Source organism: Dipodomys ordii, unplaced genomic scaffold (genome assembly GCF_000151885.1).
Source record: "Dipodomys ordii isolate 6190 unplaced genomic scaffold, Dord_2.0 Scaffold19, whole genome shotgun sequence".
Lineage (NCBI taxonomy): Eukaryota > Metazoa > Chordata > Mammalia > Rodentia > Heteromyidae > Dipodomys > Dipodomys ordii.
In genome coordinates, this window is record NW_012267235.1 from 10,700,497 (window position 1) to 10,721,444 (window position 20,948).

The 20,948-nt window shown below is 47.7% G+C and overlaps 1 protein-coding gene across 1 annotated transcript; it reads left to right on the forward strand.

Moving 5' to 3' along the window:
• The first annotated feature begins 7,134 nt into the window (after window positions 1–7,134).
• Window positions 7,135–18,649, forward strand: Ccdc42 (coiled-coil domain containing 42). The gene is made up of 7 exons (XM_013013114.1): window positions 7,135–7,217; window positions 7,492–7,597; window positions 7,932–8,036; window positions 9,487–9,684; window positions 14,874–15,095; window positions 15,312–15,470; window positions 18,575–18,649. The coding sequence occupies exons 1-7, from the start codon at window positions 7,135–7,137 to the stop codon at window positions 18,647–18,649; spliced, it is 948 nt and encodes a 315-aa protein (XP_012868568.1).
• Window positions 18,650–20,948: the final 2,299 nt, after the last annotated feature.

Genomic DNA, 20,948 nt, shown 5'->3' on the forward strand with positions numbered 1-20,948 from the left:
GACCCCCCCCCAAAAAAAAGTAAAGGAAAAGTACAAATTGGAAATGAAGTGGTTTAAGTGGTAGAGTGCCAGCCTTGAGTGAGAAAGCTAAGGAACAGTGTCTAGGACCTGAGTTCAAGCCCCAGTATTGGTACACACACACAAAAAGAAAAAGAATAGTACAAATTGATACAGTAACTTTTGTACATATAATACTTACAATGGCCTTTTAATACTTATAATGGATTCTCAGCAGTTGAATGGTAATGTAAACAAAACAAAAAGTCCTCATTAATTGCAAATGTGTCTAGGTTACAACCTATTTGAAGAATTAGAATAATATATACCTGATTTAAATAAATAGCATAACAATTAATATGTCCATAATTTGTGAGTAGGACAAAAGGAGAAATAAGTGTACAAAATGGTAAGTCTGTTACTGCAAAAGCTAAACTTATTTATGTATCTGAATATTTGTTGTTTGATCTGAGTAATAAAGGTAGACAGATGGAGAAAGAGAGAAATATAAAATTGCAGAAAGAATGCAGAAGTAAAATTAATAGTGGGAACTAAGGGGGAATAACATTTATGACAAAAAATGTTTAGCAAAAAAAAATACATTTACACTTGGCACTGGTGGCTCACACCTATAATCCTAGTTATTCAGGAAGCTGAGATCTGAGGATTGCAGTTCAATGCCAGCTTGGGCAGGAAAAGTCCTTAAGACTCTTATTCCCAATTAACCACCAGAAAACCAGAAGTGAAGCTGTGGCTCAAAGTGGTAGAGTGCTAGCCTTGAATAAAAAAGCTCAGAGACAGTAGCCAGGCCCTGAGTTCAAGCTTTATGACCACCACCAACAACAAAAATTGCATATATGCTGGGCACCGGTGGCTCATGCCTCTAATCCTAGCTATTCAGGAGGCTGAGATCTGAGGATCACAGTTCAAAGCCAGCCTGGGCAGAAAAGTCTGTGAGACTCTGATCTCTAATAAACCACTAGAAAATCAGAAGTAGCACTGTGGCTCAAGAGGTAGAGCACTGGCCTTGAGCTGAAGAGCTGAGGGACAGCGCCACGACCAACAAAAAAAAAAATTGCATTTAACTACATGAAATTGTTCTACCACCCAAAATGGTCCTTAAATCAAAGGACTGAGAAAAGTACTTGCAATTTTCAATCCAGGTACTGGTGACTCACACCTATAATCCTAGGTACTCAGGAGGCTGCAATCTGAGGACCATGGATCAAAGCCAGACAAAGCAGAAAAGTCCGTGAGACTCTGATCTCCAATAAACCACTAGAAAGCCAGAAGTGGCACTGTGGCTCAAGAGGTAGAGCACTCGCCTTGAGCTGAAAAGCACAGGGACAGCACCCAGGCCCAGAGTTCAAGCCCTATGACCGACAAAAAAAAAAAAGGAAGTGAAGCTATGGTTCAAGTGGTAGAGTACCACTTGAGCAAAAAAGCTAATGACAGCTCCCAGGCTCTGTCTGTGTGCAAGCCCCAGTACCAGCACACACACACACACACACACACACACACCCATACACACACACACACATTATTGGACATCCAAGATCAGGGTAGTGTCCGGAGGATTGCTGCCTAGGGAGGATTTTGCCCCTGGTTGTAGACAGCCACTTTCCCACAGTGTGCTAACATAGTCTTTGCTGTGTACTATACACAGCAAGGAACCAGCTGTTGAGTGTGTCTTCTTATATCATGAGGTTAGAACTCCATGATTAGGACCTCATTTGGCCCTAATTGTCACTTGAAGATTTCGTCTCCAAATAGAGTCACATTAAGGAGCTAGAACTTCAACACACAAATGAGCAGGGGGGGGGGGCAATTCAGTCCAAGGAGAGCCCAGGTCTGTCCCCATAATAGAAGTATAGAGGGGCCACCTACCTGGTTGTGCCCACACTGCTCCTCTTTCAATTGACTACTCTAGATTGGCCTTAAGTTGATGCTGAGCAAGTGCTGGCTTGCTTGGCTCTTGCCACACGGTGGTGACAGGATTTCCCACGGTGGTTGTTGCCAGGACAATATGAACATGAGGAATGGCCTGGCCCAGCCCCCACCCCATCCCCTCAGCATCTGTCTTTCCCCCTGAGATGTCCTCTCTGTTACTATCTGGATTTCCAATTACCCATCAACACCCCCCCCCCCCCCGTGTCAGCAGCAGCCTCAAGAGCAGGAAGGAAGAGTTTTTCCTGATTTTTAGCCTTGGGGAAATCCTGGCCTTGCTGTGGCCAAAGATGAGGTTTATTCTCTGAGCTTCCTTTAAAAAAAAAATGAAGAGTTTGGAACAGATGATTGTAGGCTGTTGTAGCTCTACAATTTTGAGTGTGCAGGGGGAGTGTAGAGCTGGTAACTCACATAAAGCATTCTAAGGTATTTTAAGACTATCTTTTACAAGGAGATAAAGAGGCTCAATGGGGAAATACCCAAGGACAGAGAGTTATTAGCGTGAACAGATGTGTTTAGAGGGTGGGTGTCAGTCAAAGTTCAGGGAGTGCAGTGAAGGGAAGGATGGTGGCAAAAGTTCACAGGAAAACTACCGATCACAGAGAGATTTGGGCAAGTACCAAGGGTTCAGGCCTAGTAGCCTCAGGAGGCTGAGGGCAGAAGGATCCTGAGTTGAAGTCATCCTGGACAGAAAAATCTGGGAGACTATAATTAACCAGCAAAAGTACTGGGCAAGGAGGCATGGTTCAAGTGGTAGAGAATGAGCCATGAGCAAGAAAAGGAAATGAGAATGTGAGGCCCTGAGTTCAAGCCCTAGTGCCAGAAAAATAAAACAGTAATAATAGGAAGAAGAGGAAGAGGAAAATGAAGAAGAGGAGGAAAAGGGAAAGAGAGAAGGAGGAGGAAGAGGAAAGGGAGGAAAAAGAAGAGGAGGAAGAAGAGGAGGAGGAGGAGGAGGAAAGAGGAGAAAAGGAGAAGGACAAGGAGGGGGAGAGGAAGAAGAGGAAGAGGGAGAAGCAGCAGATGACTTATAAGTATAGTGCTATAGTGTACAGCTGTAATCCTAGTACTTGAGAAGCCTGGATAGGAGGACCTTAAGTCTGAAGCCACTTGGTCTACCTAGTGAGAACCTGAGAGAAAGGAAAGAAGAGAGGAGAAGAGGAGGGGAGAGAAGAAAGGAAGGAGAGAATAAAAGAAAAGGGGAAAGGATTAACAGGAAAGAAGAGAAGAGGGAAAGGGAGAGGAAAAGACTGAGAAGTATGACATTTAAATTGTGGCAGGAGAACAAGGTATCCATGCTGAATAGGCTGTGGGGAGAATAAAATACATAGAATAACTTCAGTCAGTGAGAGCATGAGCAGTTCCTCCTGCTCTTTGGTCTCTTCGAAATGGCAGAGTCCCAAGCAGCAGCTTCCATAGGCAGATGGAGAAAGATCAGCCATCTCCCAGACGCAAGACAAAGTCTTTTCTTAGAAATTTAAGCATTGGAGCCAGGTGCCAGTGATTCATGCCTGTAATCCGAGCTCCTCAGGAGGTTGAGATCTGAGGACTGTGGTTTGAAGACAGCCTGGGCAGGAAAGACCATGAGACTCTTATCTCCAATTAATCACAGCAAAAAGCTGGAAGTGGCACTGTGGCTCAAGTGGGAGAGTGCTAGCCTTGAGCAAAAGGAGACTAGGGACAATGCCCAAGCCCAGAGTTCAAGCCCTACAGCAAAAAAAAAAAAAAAAAAAAGGACAGCTAGATTTATGAAAACCCATCATCTTTAGACAGCCCAGCCTAGCTAAATGCTGCTGTAACAAAGCCATTAAAATTCACTCTACAGACCTTAAAAATGACGTGTGTGGAAGGAAGGGAAAGGATTTTTATAATTTTGCTCTTGAAATTATATGCCTGAGTCACTCATTGAATTTACAAATTACTTTTTTTTTCCCTTCCAAAATCTGGGCCTAATTGGGAATTCTTGAGAAGTGAGAATATCAACTCCTCAGATACCTCTCAGAAGTGTGAAATGCTAAGTGAATGGTGAAATTAACAATCACAAGGCTGGCATATGACATTTGTGTGCATTACATTAAACCATGTCTGTCTCTGTGTGTGTGAGAGAGAGAGAGAGAGAAAGAGAGAGAGACAGAGACAGAGAGAAAGAGAGAATACTGGGACTTGAACTCAGGACACTGAGCTGATCTTTTTCACTCAAGGCTAGTGCTCTACCACCTGACCCACACCTCCACTTTCCACTTTTTGCTTGCTAGTTCACTGGAGGTAAGAGTCTCATAGACTTTTCTGTCCTGGCTGACTTTGAACCATGATCCTCAGATCTCAGCCTCCTGAGTAGCTAGGATGGCAGGTGTGAAGCACCGCACCTGGCTGTGTTTACAGTTTAGAGGTAATAATTAAAGTCAGGCTTCAGACATGGTTGTGGGTTCCTTGAAAGCTCATAGACCCTGGGCCCTGTGTCCTCTGGTCTGGGAGATCAGCAGACCGTGGGAAGAGTATTCACCCATGTCTGCAAGTACCACGTGGCTCCTGTGTCCCAGCCCCTCCCCCTCCCCCCTTCCACCCCCAGTCACTCTTAGAGGCAGTAAGGGCTGGAGCCCTGTAGATGAGGTACCATTGGCTAGTCACCACAATCTGGGGATTGGCCATTGTAAACAGTGGGGACCTGGTGTTGCTCACTGTTAGCTGGGATTACAGTCATGAGCCATCATGCTCAAACAAAAGGAAGAGATTATTTCACACATGCACAACATGGATGAACCTTGAGTATGCTGTGCTAAGTAAAATAAGCAAGTCACAGAAGACACGATAGGAAATGTACTCATTACCTTGCTCATGTAACTGTAACCCCTCTGTACAATATTTTCACAATAAAAAACGTACAAAAAAAGGACACATACTGTACAACTCCTAACTGCTGAGGGGTCAGGGGTGGTCTGATCATGAAGGCAGAGGTGAGGTGGTGGTTACCAGGGGGCGGGGACGTAGGAAGTTGTTGAGTTTCATTTTTGTAAAATAGTCTGGAAACCAGGAATTGCACAACAATGTAACTATACTTACCAGTACTGAACAATGCACCTAAAAGAACTTAAATCCTTAACTCATAGGTGGATTTTCCATCTTTATAACATTGAGTCATTCTTCAAAAGCCCTATGAGTCTCTAGTCAAGGCTGTGTGTGTGTGTGTGTGTGTGTGTGTGTGTGTGTGTGTGTGTGTGTGTGTGTGTGTGTGTTGTGTACAGGAGTTTAAACTCAGGGTCTGGGGACTGTCCTTTAGCTGTTTCCACTCTAGGCTAGTATTCTACCACTTGAGCCACAGCTCCACTTTCCACATTCTGGTGGTTAAATGGAGAGAGAAGTCTCATGGACTTTCCTGTCCAGGCTGACTTTGAACCTCAATGTTCAGATCTTATGCTCCCAGAGTAGCTAGGATTTTAGGCTTGAGCTACTTTGTAACTTATCACTGATACTCCTCCAATGCATAAAAACCAACCCCCTACTTGCAAATTGCACAGAATCGCATTAAAATCAAAGCACCTCAACTCATTAATCACTTTCTTGGATTTTCATAGTATGTGATCACAGTTTTCTGCCATTGTGTGAAAGACGGAAAGGAAAAAAAAAAAACTTGTTTTGTTTTTGTCTTTGTGTCCTCGCTCAGGCATCCAAACCAATGCTGAACCATCACAATGACAGCAGAAAGTCTGCCTAGTCTCTATCTTTAACAAGAACATATTTGTTGTCTGCTGGCTTCAGCTATTTTCTCTCACGTTCATGAAGTGACTTATTTTGAAGGATGAGTGTTGACATTCTTTGGTGCTAATACTGGGGCATGAACTCAGGGCCTGGCCGCCACGGGCTGTGTGTTAGGGTCGGTTCTGAAGGGGAGGTTCAGCAGAGCAGGGGGGGAGGGCGAGGAGGAGACAGGAGTGGGCAGGACTCTTCCTCTCATCAGGGAGACAAAGGTCGGTGCGCGAGGTGGCCAGCAGGGGGCCCCAGACGACCGACGATGTGCTGAGATGGAGCCGCTGCGGTGCGCGGCGGGGACCCCCCCCCTGCCCCCAGCCACACCCCACTTCCACACCACAGAAGCACCCAGTCTCCCGCTTGCAGACAAACGGCGGGGGTTGGGGGGCTGAGGGGGAGCAGGAGGGAGTGAGGGGAGGGGGGCGAGGAGGTGGGGGCGCGGGGAGCCGGGAGCCCTGCCCCACCCAGGGGCAGGAGCCCCCAGGACGCCCCCTTACGCGGGGGTGTCGAGTTGACCATGTGGAACTCGGTCAGATGAGTTTATGCTGGCGCTGACAGGCCCAGGAAGGCGGCCATTGGAAAGTAAACCTTTTAAAGATGAAACCTTTGGAAAGATTTTTTTCCCCTCCCTTTTCTTTTGTGAACCTCAAAGCCTGGCTATCTAGAAAGCCAGGGCCCTCGGGCTCTCTGGGGGTGGGGGGGGGGTTCTACCCTGCGTGTCCAGCCCCACACCCCTCCTCATTGGTCCCCAAGCTTCTGGCTCCTCCTCCACCTCCACCTTGGTCCATCACTTAACTTGATTCCAACTTGTGGGCCTCTTCCCGCGTCCCCGCCCTTCACTGCCCAGCCTGAAATCCCGCTTTTCCTCCTGCTCTTTTCTTCTTGACAGTCAGCTGAGGCCCAGCCTCCTCTTCTCCCTCACCTACCCCTGAGCCTGGGAGGGACACCTCAGGAGCCCACATCCACAGACGCCCATTTCTTCTCAAACGATTTCCACTTCTCAGCCATACTCTGCCTCTCTGCCCACCCCCCCATCCCCGGATACCATGACAACCAGTGGACCATCTGGCCTAACTTCTTCCCAGAATTCCTGAGGGGGGAGGTCAGGGATAGACAGAGAGCAGGATCACCCGCAAAAGCAGGAGTTCATGAGGACAGAGGGCAGAGGGCAGAGTGAGAGTTCTAGCTGTGGTCCACAGAACTAAGCAGCCCGTTGCTAGGTAACCAGATCTCCCATCACCACCCCACCGCCTCATCCTGAGCTGCCTGCCCTTCGCCTGTGCCTGGCTTCTGCTAAGTCTCTCCATCTCCCTAACCTTGAAAGCAAGATTACCAAAGAACCAAGTGCCCTGTCACCACCCCTGAGTCCCCCCATCTGTGGCTCTGTCACTCATTGTTTCTCTGTGAAGCATAGGCCTTCTAGGCCCTGAGGTAACTGCCACCATGAGCCTGGGCATCATGGAAGAAGAAGACCTGGCCGAGTACTTCCGGCTGCAGTATGGGGAAAAGCTGCTGAAACTGCTCCAGTGAGTGTCTAGGGCCTGGGACCACCAACACGCACCCTGTGGCTTTACTTTCCAATCGGCCCCCTTCTCCTATAAACCCAGCACCCCTAATCCCCTTGCCCCATCACCCTGACATGCTTTGCTCCCCCTAAATGCCAGCATGTGTCTCTCTTTCTCAAAACACTGTTTCTTTCATTCTGGTTGGGCAGGGGGAGAAGACCCCCCCTTTTCCCTGGTCCTCCTGCCCTGGCCTCAGACATAATCTACCTGCCTCTCTTGTCCATGTCTTGGGCAGGAAGTTCCCCAGTGTGGAGGAGCAGTCGGATTCCCCATCCATCCGACTACTGGAGAAGAAAAAGGAGGCCAAGATCATGCACCAGGCCATGGAGCAGAAAAAAGAGGTTGGGGGAGGGGGGCTCAGGAATAAGCACAGAGGCTGCACAATAGTAGAGGGATCTGGCTGGGGTTTGGAGAGAGTCATTGGACTGCCCTCTACTTTGTGGGATGGGGCCCCTGGAGCTGGGGTCCTGCTTGGTAATGCTGGTCTCTTTCCTCTGGGGAGAACAGAAATGATCTAAGACTTGGAGTTCCCAGTGTTCCCAGTGCTCTACTCGGAGCCTCTTAAAAACCTCCTACTCCTTTTTGAGTCTGGAGATAGAAGTCGGGGGGGAAAGGGGGTTCTTGAGTCTTTCACATCAGGGTCTTCCTGACCTCCCTGTTCCTGCACCCCCAAAGACATTTAAGCGCAGGATGGAAAACCTGAACCTGCGCTGGGAAGAACTTGGGGTCAAGGAAGAGCAGCTGAAGGCCCACATCCAGAAATTTGAGCAATTCATCCAGGTACAAAGAGTGAGGACTGCACGTGGGGGTCCACACCCTCTCCTCCTCCTCCTCCTCCTCCTCCTCCTCCTCCTCTCCTCCTTCTCCTCCTCCTCTTCCACTTCTTGGGCTCCTCACCTTCAGTGCTCTAACCATGCTTGGCAGTTTCAGGCATTCATGTCTCCCCACTTATGTTTGCAATGTCCTATTTACTTGTTAGTCTCTGCTCTCTCTAGATGTTCCATAGTTCCTTGCAAGTACCTGGGGCAGAGTTTTATCCAGTGGATGGATGGATGAATAGATGGATGGATGGATGGATGGATGGATGGATGGATGTGATCCTGTCATGGATAAGCATCAGGATGATGGACCACTAAAGGTTCATGTAACAGAGAATGGTCTAAGACAATCCCCCTCAATCGGTCCTCCCAGAACTGATTTAATCATCTTAAAATCCAGATTTCTTGCCAGGCACCGTGGCTTATGCCTATAATCCTAGCTATTCAGGAGACTGAGATCTGAGGATTGCAGTTCAAAGCCAGCCCTGTGAGAACCTTACCTCCAATTAAACACCAAAAGAGCTGGAGGCTGTGGCTCAAGTGGTAGCGAACTAGCCTTGAGCATAAAGCTTAGGAACAGTGCCCAGGCCCTGAGTTAAACCCCAAGATCAGCATGCACACAAATACACACATGTGCGCGCGCACACACACACACACACACACACACACACACAGGTTTCTTGATTAGAACTTCTGTGCTGCTTTCTAAAGGAGCCCTGAAGAGTCTAGTGTGGCTGTGGGGGGCTAATTACTGACTGATCTTAAGACACTTTGTCATACTGTGTGCCTGAGTATGTAGGCTAGGCCAGGAATCTAGGCATCTGGGCATGTTTCTCTTGTGGTCCAGTTCATCAGGACCGGAAAAAAGCTGGTGTGATATGAGATTTGGGGAAAGTGTTTCTCCAAATGACTTCCAAAGAGGTGGGGGTCTTTTTTGTAGCTTTGTTTGTTTGTTTGTTTGTGTCCCAGGACTGGGGCTTGAATTCAGAGGCAGGGCATTCTTCTTTAGCTTTTCACTCAAGACTTAATGTTATTTTACCATTAGAGTTACTTTCTGCCTCCCCCCTCCCTCCTCTGGTTAATTGGAGACAGGAATCTCACAAGCTTTTCTTCCCCAGCTGACTTTGAACCGTGATCCTCAGATCTCAGCTTCCTGAGTAGTAGTAGTAGGTGACTTCAAAGTCACCTACTGATTTTGAACTGAACTTCTGTGCTTACCCTTTTTAGGCCCCCATCTGAGTCCTCAGTGCACAGAAATCCCTTAGCTTCACCAAGTGCCTTCAATAACCAGAATCAAGCTTCAGGCAGCCTGAGCTCTGGAGATGGAGGAAATTGAGGGTATATCACCAGCCCCAGGCAGGCCAGAGCTCCAGGAAGGTCAAAAGACTGGTTGACCACATTACCTCTCTCAGGAGAATGACCAGAAACGGATCCGAGCCCTAAAGAAAGCCAACAAGGAGCGGGACCTGAAGAAGCAGCGGCTGCGGGAACTGACCAAGGCCAAGCAGGAAATGGCTGCCCTGCGGCAGGAGCACCAGCGGCTCAGTGTCAAACTGCAGGACTATGCCATTTTCAAGAAGTACCTGGAGAAGGTGGTAGAGAACTCTGAGGTGGGTCCCAGGGGCAGAGGGGTTGGACCTTGGCCCCCTCTTCTGCACCTTCCTTTATCCCAGGAGCTGGGGTGGTGGGGTAGTGTCCAGCTTCAGCTAGATGGCCTTGGGGGAGGGTGCCTCAGAGACCCCAGAAGCACTGCAGGAATGGTCTCTCTGCTCTGAGGAGGCAGACAATCACGGAGGGCAGCTGGTCCTGAGCCTTGCTGAGGCAGGGTGTGCTTCTCAAAAGGTGGTGAACCTGGTGGAATCCTTCAGGTGCCTTTGTGTGTGTGATGGTAAAATGTGCCTGCATGGTTTGTGGGTTTCTTTATGTATGTATGTGCACATGCGTGCACACACATGTGCACGCATGTGCCAGTCCTGGGCTTGAATTCAGGCCTTAGGCACTGTCCTTTAACTTTATCACTCAAGGCTGACACTCTACCACTTGAGCCACAACTCCACATTTGCTTTTTGTGTATGTGTGGTTAATGGGAGATAAGAGTTTCATAGACATTTCTGCTTGAGTTGACTTTTTTTTTTCTCCTTCTGGGATTGGCTTTGCACCAGGATCCTCAGATTTTAGTCACCTGAGTAGCTAGGATTACAGGCATGAGCCATAGGTGCCTGGCTTGGCATGTGGGTTTCTATCAGTGTGTGTGTGTGTGTGTGTGTGTGTGTGTGTGTGTGTTGGGATGCAGATTTAGAATACTAACACATGCTCTACTTGTATCAGCATGTGGCTTGTGTCTCCTGCTTACTCCCTCCTCTTCTTCCTCCTCCTTCTGGTGACCTTTGTTTATTGGAAACTAAATTGGGGAGGGGACAGGGGAGACACTGCAAAAACATCCAACCCACCACAAAACCATTACCTGTTTAGTGTCTGGCCATATAGCAGCCTACGTCAGTCCTCCTCCTAGCCTCTGGGGAAAAGCAGAGGAGGAGATAGAGACTCACAGAGGTCAAGGAATCTGCTCAGAGTCTCACAGCTTGTAAGTGGCAGAACCCTGTGATTTTTTTTCCCCTTCTCATTCTTCTGTGAGCCCCACCATGCCAAAACAGCTGCTCACATCCAGGCCCTGAGGTCAGAGGTCAGGGAACTTCTCAGCCCTCTACCTGTTGCCCTCTTGATATTTGATGTCATATTGCTCCTCCAAGACATGCAAGTGTGCTAGGATCCCTTTTGTCTCCTACCTCTGCCTCCCCTGAGGCCCACTCTCCCAGACCCTCCCTTACACAGGGTCTTTGTCTCAAGATAAATCAATTCCTGGGCCTCCCTGGTATTAGAAACCTGCTCTCCCAACATGGGACCAGCAACAGGGTCAAGCCTAGTGTTTATTTGAGGGGTACAACCAATGGTCTGTGAGAATATCAAAGGCCAAAGGTACATGGTTTCTAAAAGTCCCTGCAAAAAAGCCAGTGCCTTAGCCTAGCTACATAGGACACTGAGATCTGAGATCTGCCAGTCTGGGCAGGAAAGTCTGTGAGACTCTAAATCATCCATTAACCACCAAAAGCCAGAAATAGAGCTGTGGCTTAAGTGGTAGAGTTCTAGCCTTGAGCAAAATAAAGCTGAGGGACAATGCTCAGGCCCTGAGGTCAAGCCCCAGGACTGGCACCCAAAAAATTAATAAAAGTCTCTGTAAAAGCCAGGCACTGGTGGCTCATGCCTGAAATCGTAACTCCTCAGGAGGCTGAGATCTGAGGATCACAGTTTGAAGACAGGTAGGTCAGAAAAGTCCATGAAACTCCCATCTCCATTAGCCAGCAAAATACTAGAGGTGTGGCTCAAGTGGTAGAGCACCAGCCATGAGAGAAAAAGCTTTTCAAGAGACAACATGAGGCTCTGAATTCGAGTCCCAGATCCAGCAAAAAAAAAAAAAGTCCCTTCAACTTCTATATGCTTATTGGCTTATTTATTTATTTATGCCTGTACTCTAAATCGTTTCCTTCCCTCCATGGGGGTAGTGTGCTTACCTAGCAACAGCAAGGCCCTGGGTTCAATGCCTGGTGCCCAAAAATAAACAAATAAATAAAGTATTGCCTGCTGAAGACAAGTCATTGGCTGAATGATTAGGGGTTTTGTGGTGAAGGAATGTGGGAAAAAGCCACCTTATTAAAGCAGCAGATAAGTTCTAAGATAATGTCTCAGAATCAGAGCTAGTAAAATGAGCCAACTGGCCCTCCTAAGCTTAACCTTAAGCCTGGTACCCAATCCACCCCATCCACAGCCATCTGCTTCCTGCCTGTCCCAGGTCAGCCCTGTAGCTGGGTCCCACGCTGGTAAATGACAGGCCCAACCACCCACAGCCAACCAGCACGCTCCACCAGAGCTCCCTGACTCCTCCCCCTCACTCAGTCCCAAGGTTCATTATCAATCAACAGATCTGGTCAATTCTGTCTCCGAAGTATTTCTGGAATCCAGCCTGGCCCTTTCCTCCTCCAGGGTCCATCTGGAGTCAGCTCTGGGCCATTCCTGGCTAGCCTGCTGTTCAGCTGGCATATGCAAGCCAGCTTGAGACGTGCGTGTGCACACACATCAGTGTACTCTCTCTCTCTCTCTCTCTCTCTCTCTCTCTCTCTCCCTCCTTCCCTCCTTGTCTCTCTGTCCTTTCCTCCCTCCCTTCTTCCCTCCCTGTCTCCTCTCTTCCTCTCTCTTCCTTCCTCCCTTCTTTCTCCTCCCCTCCTCTCTCCTCCCCCTCCTCCATCTGTTTCCTCTTTCCTTCTCTCCCTTCCTTTCTCCTGGCTCTCATTCCCTTCTTTTTCCCTCTTTTCTCCACTCTTCTCTCCTCCACGCCCCCCCCCCCGTCTCCTCACACTTGTCTTCTTTATTTTGTTCAAAATACTTTAGGATTCTAGACATACAGTAAGATCAAAAGGGGATAATCTAAGGAGAAAATCACCAAGATATATATATATATATATATATATATGTATATATATATATATATATATATATATACATACTGAAACAAACCCCACAGATAAGGAAGCAAAGGACCTTTTCTTAATTTGTCTTTTTGTTTTCTGATGATTCTGATGATTCTTTACCTCATATACAGTGTACACACATGCCTATCTGAGGGAAGGTGGGGGGTGGAAAGCAGATGAAAATACTCAGTGGTGGGGCCCCCTGGCTACACTGGACATTGATGAAAGTGAACCACACAACTCATGGATAGAGGTGGGAGGGAGGGAATGGGAGAGAGAATGAGGGAACAGATGATACTATGCAAAAGGAAGGAAAGGTACTTTTACCTGATATATGCAAAGGTAACTCTGCTGTATATCTCCTCTAAAACAACAACAACAAAAAGTAATTAAAAATGCATTAGGCATACTGGAAGTATACAGAAACAAAACAGCCCTAGGCACTCCCCAAATCTTAATATTTTCCTGGTTCATTTTTCCTAAAGGAAACACTACCGGCAGTTGAACCTCCCACGTACCCTTCCAACTCTCATTCTTCAACCTTCCCAGTAGCTAGGATTACAGATGTGACCTGTCAGCATCTGATTTCAATGATCTACTTTTTAAAAAATATTTTTATTATAGGAAAATACAAGCATATACAATAGCATAGAGAAGAGCTTATTAAATACTTATAAGTACTTATATTTTATACTTCTATGAGTATTTTTACTGTCTTGAACCTCTCAAAGAAGCCCCCACACCCCCATTCGTCATTACCTATGCTGTTCCTCTACTTACTTTTGCCCAACTGCCTTCTATTCATATCTCCAGAATTACTTCAGATATCTTTTCTCCCATGAACCCTTTTTCCCACCTCCTCCAGCACTAGTTGGAAGATATTCTCCCCAAAAGGTTGTGTGTGTGTGTGTGTGTGTGTGTGTGCATGCACACTAGTACTGGGACTTGAACTCAGGGTTTCATACTCTTACTTAGCTTTTTCACTCATGCTGGTGCTCTACCACTAAGCCACATCTCCACTTCTGGCTTTTTGGTCATTAATTAGAGGTAAGCATCTCAAGGGATTATTTTTTTTTTCTGTCTTTGCTGGCTTTGACCAACACTCTTCAGATCTCAGCCTCTTGAGTAGCTGGGATTACAGACATGAGTCACTGGTGCCTCTAAAAGGCATAGTTGAGGGAAAACTACGTGGTAGTTCCTAGATACCAGTCTGTCACTGGGAAGTGTCACGATATGAGGAAAGTGCTTAGGGAGTGTGCCCTGGGTGGCTGGAGAGCACCCTTTGATGAGCTCCTGGGGTGGGGCTTCTTGGAACTGGAGCTCAGATAGTGGATGGCATGGCTTTGGTGGTGCTGGCTGAGTCTCTGGGTCAAGGCCAGAGCATAGCATGGTTCTGGACCACACTGGAGGGGACACGCTGACCCTAGCAAGTCACCTGCCCCACCAGTGGCCCCTCTCCAGCCCCTACTTCTCCCACCGGGAATATTGAATACCCACAGAGCACTAGGCCTCAGTCTCCAGTGGGCCCCAATGTCTGAATGCCAGATGACTTATTTGTGCCTCTGTCCTCCTCCACATCACTCCTCCCTATCTCCCAGCTGTAAACTTCAGAAGAGCAGGGGCTGGCTTATCTCCTGCTGGCCTGAGCCTTTCCACACAGCTAGGGGCTTGCAAGTAGTTCTCTGTCCATGCCTACAATCACATGGGGGAGGGGGTCTTTTGCAAAAATCAAGATACCTGAAGCCACCTCAGACCTGTTATCAATGTGAGCCTCTGGGGGTGAGGCTCTCTTGGTAAGGGGCCTCAAATCCTTCTAACTATAGCTAAGATTGGGTGCAGGGGCTCAAGAGACTCTAGTGGTGGAACCCCAACCTCCTCATAGCCCTATCTTTGACTGTGGCCCTGGGTCTGCCTGCCCTAGGTGGCCAGGTCTGGGGATGTGAGGCTCAGGTGGGTCTCCTCCTTTGGTTTTTTGGGGAGTGTGTGTGTGTGTGTGTGTGTGTGTGTGTGTGTGTGTGTGGTGTGTGTGATTACTTAAACTCAGGGCCTACGTGCTATCCTTTAGCTTTTTCATTCTACCACTTGAGCCACAGCTCCACTTTTGGCTTTTTGGTGGTTAACCGGACATAAACATCTCATGGGTTTTCATGAGATCCTCAGATCTCAGCCTCCTGGCTAGGGTGACAGGCGTGAGCCTTAGGGGTGGAACCTCACCAGGGGCCCTTGAGAGTCCCGGGTGCCACGACCCAAGGCACGCCACGCCCTCCCCACTCCAGTTCGAGGAGATCCACGAAGTGATCGCGCGTTACAAGACGCTGGTGAGCATGCGCCACGACCTCATGCAGTCGGCGCAGGAGGGCCAGGAGAAGATCGAGCGCGCCAAGGCGCGGCTGGCCCGCTACACCGAGGAGAAGGACGACGAGGTCCTCCAGCACAACAACGAGCTGGCGCGGCTGCAGATGCGCTTCGACCGAGCCCGCAGCGACGTCATCTTCTGGGTGAGCAGCGCCGGCCTGGCACCGCTGGGGCCCCCCCCCAATCTGGGTGTGGGATGTCCGCAATGGCGCGTGCACGCACGCACACCTGTGATCTCGCACACCTGTGATCTCGCACACATATACTGTGCTCACACATACCTGTGATCTCTCACACACACAGTTGTGCGCGCGCACACACATACACACACACATCCCGTCCATATCCCCTTTCCCCAGGAATCGCGCTGGGCACACATCCAGAACACGGCCGCCAAGAAGACCCTCCTCCTTGGCACCATCAAGATGGCCACACTGAACCTCTTCCAGATCGTGAGCAAGCAGCAGAAGGAGGCCTCCCAGGTGGCCCTGGAGGACACCCACAAGCAGCTGGATATGGTAGGAGGAGGCGGGCGCTAGGGGCCAGGTGGATGGAGGGAGGGGACCAAAGAGGCCCAGCTCTCCGCTTCAACCGGAAAGAACAGAGGTTCTGGACTATTCCTACCAATAAAATCCCCAGGAGGGAGCCGCAGGCCAGTGTGGCTCACGCCTGTAATCCTAGCTACTCAGGAGGCTGAGATCTGAGGATCAGAATTCAAGGCCAACCCCGGCAGGAAAGTCTGTAGGACTCTTGTCTCCAATTAACCACCAGAAAACCAGAAATGGAGCTGTGGCTCAAAGTGGTAGACTGTTAGCCTTGAGCAGAAAAGCCCAGGCCCTGAGTTCAAGACCCATGACCAACAAAACAAAAATAGAATCACCAGGAGGGGGGAATAGGGAGTTTTATTGGATCCTTCTCAGTAGATCTGCCATGAAAACCTACCACTACTCTGCATAGTCAGCAAGTTCCCAAGTAATGTGGAAATGTTTCCAAGGGTCACTGCACGGCTCTTTCTGGCCCCAAACTGCAGGGGCCAGGGCAGGGACCCACTACTGAATTCATTATTTGTGCGAAGCAGGCTTTATTAAACTCCAGGGAGCCCCTGTGGCTTACTGAAAGCTTGAGTTAGAAGCCCACTCTTTTGTTAAAAAGCTAAATTGGCAAGTTGAGACAAGCATTAGTCATGTTAGTGCCAAACTAAGGATGTTCTTAGAAGTAATGAAGGAGAAAAGCGAAAAGGAAATAGATTTCTCACTGAATGATTCAGAGTTCTTTCATGCCATCCATGCTCATGAGCCACCTAAAAATCACAGCCGCAGTGAAACACAGCCCACTCTGAGGGAAAGTGCCCCAGATACCCCAGTAGTTCTTCTGGAGTTTAGAGACCCATGATGGATTATTTGCAACTTTAGAACACTCCCAAGAACCGAGATTTGTTGTTGTTGTTGTTGTTATTGTTGTTGTTGTTCAGACATTGCCTGGCACAAAAGTAGGCACAAGAGTATTTGGTGAATGGATGTGAAACCCAAGCCAGTCAAAAAATGATTGCTCAACAAGTACTTGTGCTACCTACAGGGTGATTGTGAGGAATGGAACTCATGGAACACAGAATGCTTCCCCCAACAGCTGGCTGGGAAGAATCAAATACTCAGCTTGCACCCTAAGGCAGAACTGGGCGGAACCATTTTACATTCCACAGAAGGGGATTTGCAAGGGAGTTTCTTCTAGAGGCAGATTTTTATTCCCAGATTTTTATTTTTGGTAACAGGATGCTTTCACATTCTAAAAATTCAGCAATGACCAGAGAGCATTTCTTTCTATACGTTATAGCTAGTGATAGTTACCAAATCCTGAATTCAAAGTTTTAAAGTATTTATGTAACCAATTCATTTCAAAACAATAATAAAAGTTAAAAAAACAAAACATGTTAACTGATGGCTCATGCTTGTAATTCTAACTATAGGAGGCTGAGATCTGAGGATCTTGGTTTGAAGCCAACAGGGGCAGAAAAATTCATGAGACTCTGATCTCCAATAAACTACAAGAAAAAAAAAAAAAACTGGAAGTGGATCTGTAGCTTAAGTGGTAGAGAGCTAACTTTAAGCAAAAGAAACTCAGGGACACCATCTAGCCTCTGAGTTCAAGTCTCAGGACCAGCAAGGAAAAAAAAAGTTAACTGAGATAACATTTTATTTTTTTTAAATAATTTTTATCCAGGCAAAAATTCATTTTAGCCAGGCACTGGTGGCCCACACCTGTAATAATAGCTACTCAGGATGCTGAGATTTGAGTTTGCAGTTTGAAGCCAGCCAGGGCAGGAAAGTCCATGAGACTCTTATCTCTAATTAACTAGCAAAAAGCCAGAAGTAGATTTATGGCTCAAAGAGAGCACCAGTCTTGAGTGAAATAGATAAGGGACAGTGCCTAGATCCTGAGTTCAAGACTCAGTACTGGCATGCACAAATTAAATTTTTGTGTGAGGAGAGTGTCAGTGTTGGACACTTGGACAAAACCCCTTAACATCTAGCTTAATAGGTGGGATGTCCTGAATGCTCTGGGTCCATTCTATTATGGCAGCCCATCATGGAAATCCTACTAAAAATTGAATCCAGTCAGGTACTGGTGGCTCACATCTGTAATCCTAAGCTATTCAGGAGGCTGAGATCTGAGGATCATGGTTCGAAGCCAGCCTGGGCAGAAAAGTCCCCATGAAATTCTGATCTCCAATTAACCACTCAAAAAACTGGAAATGGCGCTGTGGCTCAGAGTGGTAGAGCACTAGCTTTGAGCAACAAGAGCTCAGGGACAGCACCCAGGCCCTGAGTTCAAGCCCCACAACTGACAAAAAATAAAAATAAAAAATTGAATCCAGGGCCTCACACATTGAAGTACACACTGTACCTCTGAGATACACCTTTGAAAATGTAGAAACTGGGCTTGGGATGTGGCTTAGTGGTGAACATGTGCCTAGCATGTGTGTGGCCCTGGGATCCATCCCAGACACTGCAAAAGGAAGATAAAAACAATGAAGGGGGCGGGGAAGGGAAGGATAGGATAGAGGAGAAGGAAGGGGGAAGGGAGGGAGGAGGAGTTCCAGAAGAGTGAAGTAATTTCCCCAGAGCTGCTTGGGGAGCCCAGCTGGGTCTCCTGACCTGCAGGGCAGTGCTGTGTCATCCTCACTGCAAGCTCATTAAAACAGAAGTTAGTGACTAGAATTTAAACACCCCTTGACGATTCAAGAGGAATATAACGACCATCAGGTCTGGGTGCCAAGTCCATGACCACCTCCGGGACTTTGAAGTTGTTCAGGACCATCTGTGGGTCCTGCCTGTAAATGCTTTTTTATTTGTGGCCCATCTGGGATGGCCTCCCTCTCTTCTCCCTGGGCTGATTCATACTGTCTTTGCCTTTAGGAAGTCCTGACTCCATCCTACTCTGGATATTAGAGATCGAATAGTAGCCTTACTCAATTTCTCCTAGAAAAACTGTCAAATAAGGTGGTATGGCCTCAGGTGAAGGCAGATGTGGGAAAGAGATGTATGGATGTCAAGGAGATGTTCTATCTTGGGATGGGGGAAGCCTCTGGCTGGTGGGGTGATCCCCGATCTCCGTATCTTCTCAGATCCAGCAGTTCATCCAAGACCTATCAGACATCTGGGCAGAGGTAAAGAAGAAGGAACAACTGCAATCCCGGTAGCACATTTCTAGAATGTTCTGAAATATGACACTGACAAAGTTCCTGGTGCATCTGTGATCCAGCCACAGAGGACCTGATCACTTTCTGCCAGCGAATACCTTGCTGTTCCCCCCACTCCCCAGGCTTCTGCCTGTACCAGCCCTGAAAACATTAAAGGTTATAAGAAGTTTATTCCAAAGTTCTTTTTCTTTCTCTTTGGCCATTTGTTCATGGAGAAAACTTTTTAAGCTGGTTACTTAGGCAGTGGAGGAGCTAGAAACCAGGCCTTAGGTCCATTGTCTTTTGACTTAAACATAGTAAAAGTCTGGGATAGGGTAATTACAGCTTAAATGACTTTTCTTTCTTTCCTCTTTTATTTCGTGCGCGTGCGCATGTGTGTGTGTGTGTGTGTGTGTGTGTGCACATGTGTACAAGTGTCAATACTGGGGTTAAACTCAGGGCCTGTGTACCACCCCTCCACTTCAGTTTTTTTTTTTTTTTACCAGTAATTAGAGCTCAGGTCTCATGGACCTTTCAGCCATTGCTGGCTTCAAACCATGATCCTCAGATCTAGTCTCCTAAGTAGCTACAATTACTTGTATAAGCAATCAGCACCTGGATTTCTTCTTCTTCTTCTTTTTTTAAGTTGGTATTTCTAAACAGGATATACTAACTAGAAACTACGGAGGCAGACTCCCAAGCTAGAGTTCTGAAGGGGCCACGTTAAAACCTCACTCCCTGACTTGGGAGTGAGTACTGTTCCCTACCTCCTATTTGCGCCTGTGAACATGCAAGTTAGTGCTAATTCCCCAGAGGCTTCTGGATGACCAGCAGGGGACTACTAATATGCAAAAGGATAGCCCAGAGGCTCAGAAGCATCTGAGTTAAGAGAGGCAAGCCAGCAATGAACCAAATAGGGCTAAATAAGTAAAATCTGGACAGAGTCAAACCCTGAATGACACACTTCTAAATCATCAGTAGTAAAAGCTTAAGAGATGGATGTACAGATGTGTACTGTCTGTACACTGATATCATGAAAATCTTGTGGGAGTCAGGAGCCAATGGCTCACACCTGTAATCCTAGCTACTCAGGAAGCTGAAATCTGAGAATCAAGGTTTAAAGCCAACCTAGGCAGATAAATCCAAAAAACTCTTATCCTCAATTAGCCAGCAAAAAAGTCAAAAATAGAGTTGTGGCTCAAATAGCAGAGCACCAGCCTTGAGTGCAAAAGCCAACAGAGAACATGTGGCCCTGAGTTCAAGCCCCAGTATCAGCACCAACCAACCAACCAACAACAAAAATGGAGCATTTTACATTATTGGACCTTCAAATTAGAAATGTTCTGTCTGTATCTAGATGCAGATTTCTTTCTCTGTATGTGTAGGCATGGTATCCTTTTTCTTTTGTTTTTACTAGTCTGGGGCTTAAACTCTGGGCCTGGATGCTGCACCTGAGCATCTTTTGCTCAAGGCTAATGCTCTACCACTTGATATGCAGCTCCACTTCTGGCTTTTTTCTGTGATTAATTGAAGATAAGAGTCAGCCCAGGCTGGCTTTGAACTACCCTCCTCAGATCCCAGCCCTCTGAGTAGCTAGGATTTCAGGGATGAGCCACTGGCATGGTATCTCTTACTGTGCACAGGGCTTTATTACCACAGGGATCTGAGCTCAGGCAGTAGTGGTGTTGGACTGCTGCCTTCACTCCTGGAACTTGAAGTTAGTGACAGGGGAGGTAAGTTGAAAACCGGTGAGATCAAGAAAAAAGGCAGAAACCTTGGGGCCTCCACCCTGGGCAGGGGAGGGCAGGGGACAGAACACCACATCTGTTCTGAGTCCTTCTGAAGTGTGGGGAGGGGGGGGGGTTGCAGATGTCCTGTTTAAGCTGGACTCCTTCATCATGGAACTGGACACACACACACACAGTGGGAGGAGCTGGAGGAGAATCCATGAGAAACGAGGAAGTAGTCACAGGTTCAGCTTTAACCTGAGACTCAGGTTGATGGAGCAGCAGGGCCCTGCGTAGGCTACACCAGGGTAACTGCCTCACTTCTGCCCTCCAGACTTCCCACAGAAAGCCCTCCATTACCTACCTTGATAGGACACATCCAAGAAAAGGGATCCAATCCAAAGATCACCCTCTCTACTCTGGACTATAGTGGATATGGCCTGTCCAATCAGACCTCTCTCTGGACGGGGTTCCAGGTCAGTCCTCTCCCCAACTTTCAGGATGGGGTGAGTTCCAGGATGGTGCCCAGAGAGGAATAAATCAGAGGCCTCCAGAAAACAGCTTCCCCCGAACACTGGAACACTGGATCCTGG